Consider the following 2,411-nt stretch of genomic DNA (forward strand, 5'->3'; position numbering starts at 1 on the left):
ACAGAAAAATATTGACATCTTTGAAACTTACACTGAGGCAAATATATTAAATAATTACTGAAAAGAAAAAGGTAAATAGAAAAGAGATAAAAAAAAAAAAGAGAGTCAAAGTGGGGCAAAGAGGAAGAAGAAGACCCCTCAGTATTCACACAGTTATGTGAGATAAAAAAGCTTTGTATTTGCACTTCTTTTCATGCCAATATAATATATATATATATATATATATATATATGTATGTATTATAACACTTTCTTGCAGCATAATGCCTCACTTTCACTGAAAAAAGCAAAAGTGCACAGAGAGATCCCATGAGCTCAATGGGGACCCTCCCAACACATACGTACATATATATACATACACACATACAATGAATTTATATATAGAAATATATAAAATATTTCAAATAGATAATACAATATGATTCTATGGATCTCCGTTAAATCATCAAGAACCAACCAATTCCATAATCCATTGCTCTATAAACTGTACACTCTTATTACAATTTCTTCTTGGGGGGGAAAGCACACACTTAAAGCCCCCTCTCTCCTAAACCAACATTTCCCTCTTCCAAATCCCTGCAATCTTCCTTCATGATATAATTCTTACCCAAGAAGACAAGAGAAACACAAGACATGACTTACCTCAATACAAAAATAGAAGATTCTTGTCAGGGACCAAGCTCTTCGGAAGTTCCAGATTTACCCTTTTGGTCCGACCAAACCTGGAGCGTGGTTTGTCTAGGAATGAACCCTTTTCACAAGGGGCCAATATCACTGGCGTGGATCTGTGCCGGCCAGCGAGCTTAAGGCAGCGTGGTCGCATCGTGTCACATTGGTCAGCTAGGTATCTTCTTTGAAGATTCGGCCGATGAAATCACGGAATCTCTTTGAGTAGAGTTTAGGATCAACAGCTGAGATTGAAGAAGGGTCGGCTTGCAAAGATTTGTAGGCATGTTCAATCCTCTTGGTTATGTCATAATCCTGCAAGATATCTATGATCCCGAAGTAAAGAACTACTTCATAGACCTCACGGTTGCGCGAACTGGTCATCAAGTTGTTGACATTTCCCAATGTGTAGAGGTCAAAGTCGCTTCTTCTAGCCATCCGCTCTGCTCTAGCCGGCATATTCGCTCCTAATCTTATCAATGGTCTCCTACACCAAACACCAAATCATCATCATGATTATTCCGGATCAGTACAAAATCCACTTCATCTTTGGATAAAATTGAGGTTTCCAGCCTTGTTTGTGATTTACCCTGATTCAAAAGTTGTGTTTTTTAGTGATGGGCAAAGCCAGGAAATTTTGTGTGTTCGCTTTAGAGACAGATGATAGTCTCTGTTAAGGAGTTATTGCTACTTTATGCAAAAACGAATAGAACATAGCTGGCTGGATTGAAGAACTCACTGGCCAGAGAGTTTGCGATCCATATCTTGTAGCTCGGCCTCTAAGAAACGGCACCCACGCATGAATTTCTCGTGCTGGAATGAATCTTTGTTCCCTAAAGACAGCATGAACCTCCGATTATGAGTTATTGCAATAAACATAAAGAAACTGCTCAAAAAGAAGGTTCAAATCTTACCAGAGCGTAGAATAAAAGGTGATAACCCAAACTTTTCTCCCGTTTTATCCTCACGAAAGTGGATACCAACCAGGAGACTGTAATCCATTATTCTTTCAGACTCCAAGAATTCACAATCTCGGCCAATTTGCCTGATAAATTAATCAAGACGCATTAGTTTTACTCGCAACGTTCTTTATGGAAAAGGGGTTGAGTTTGAGCCGGCATTGCAAAGACCTACTTGATGAAGTCTTGGAACCGGTTTCTGTCTAGGCGAAACACAAAATTGAGATCCAAGTCTTTGAGTATTGTGTTTTCATCAATTTCTCCCTTGGAATCTTCTGCAGACCGCCCATGTGAGGACCCTTTCAGGTCAAAACGCCTGTGGATTCTGTAATCCGAGCAGAACAAATTGCCCATGACGATAAACCGAGTCTGCATCCACAAGGAATCGCAACAGGTAAGAACACAGAAAAAGTGTACATCAATGATAATATCCATCTTTGATCCAATGTGTACATACTTTCTGCCCGCCAACAGGTTTGATACAATGCACGCCATAGAATTTCGTCAAGAGAGAATTTTCATACTGAGAAACATGTCGGTGATAGCTTGGGAGCATTTTGATAAGCACCTGAACATTAAAAACCAGATTTTTCAGGTCAAGTTGCCCTTCAAATTTTAGATAGTAAAATTAACAACTGATTAGCAAATTGAGGGCAACTAACCTTGACTTCAGCTTTCTTCACTGTCTTTATGATAAATCTATCATCTTGAGTGAGATAAAAGACGCTTCCACTCTTTCCCGGGGAAGCAAGATCTCTAAGAGCATCATTTCCGCATACAGCCAACA

At 39.3% G+C, this 2,411-nt stretch overlaps 1 protein-coding gene across 1 annotated transcript in view; it reads right to left on the reverse strand.

Annotated features, from left to right (window-relative positions):
• Positions 1-408: 408 nt before the first annotated feature.
• The window catches only part of LOC104817037 (phosphatidylinositol 4-phosphate 5-kinase 1-like), a 4,196-nt gene continuing 2,193 nt past the window's right edge, over positions 409-2,411 (reverse strand). The window contains exons 4-9 of the mRNA XM_010546112.2: positions 2,287-2,378; positions 2,082-2,192; positions 1,800-1,993; positions 1,580-1,710; positions 1,405-1,498; positions 409-1,152 (exon numbers count right to left, since the gene is read on the reverse strand). Of these exons, the coding sequence (XP_010544414.1) occupies positions 840-1,152; positions 1,405-1,498; positions 1,580-1,710; positions 1,800-1,993; positions 2,082-2,192; positions 2,287-2,378 (935 nt within the window). The 3' untranslated portion in view covers positions 409-839. The remainder of the gene's footprint in view (positions 1,153-1,404; positions 1,499-1,579; positions 1,711-1,799; positions 1,994-2,081; positions 2,193-2,286; positions 2,379-2,411) is intronic.

The sequence above is a fragment of the Tarenaya hassleriana genome, unplaced genomic scaffold, assembly GCF_000463585.1.
Source record: "Tarenaya hassleriana unplaced genomic scaffold, ASM46358v1 Cleome1, whole genome shotgun sequence".
Taxonomy (NCBI): Eukaryota; Viridiplantae; Streptophyta; class Magnoliopsida; order Brassicales; family Cleomaceae; genus Tarenaya; species Tarenaya hassleriana.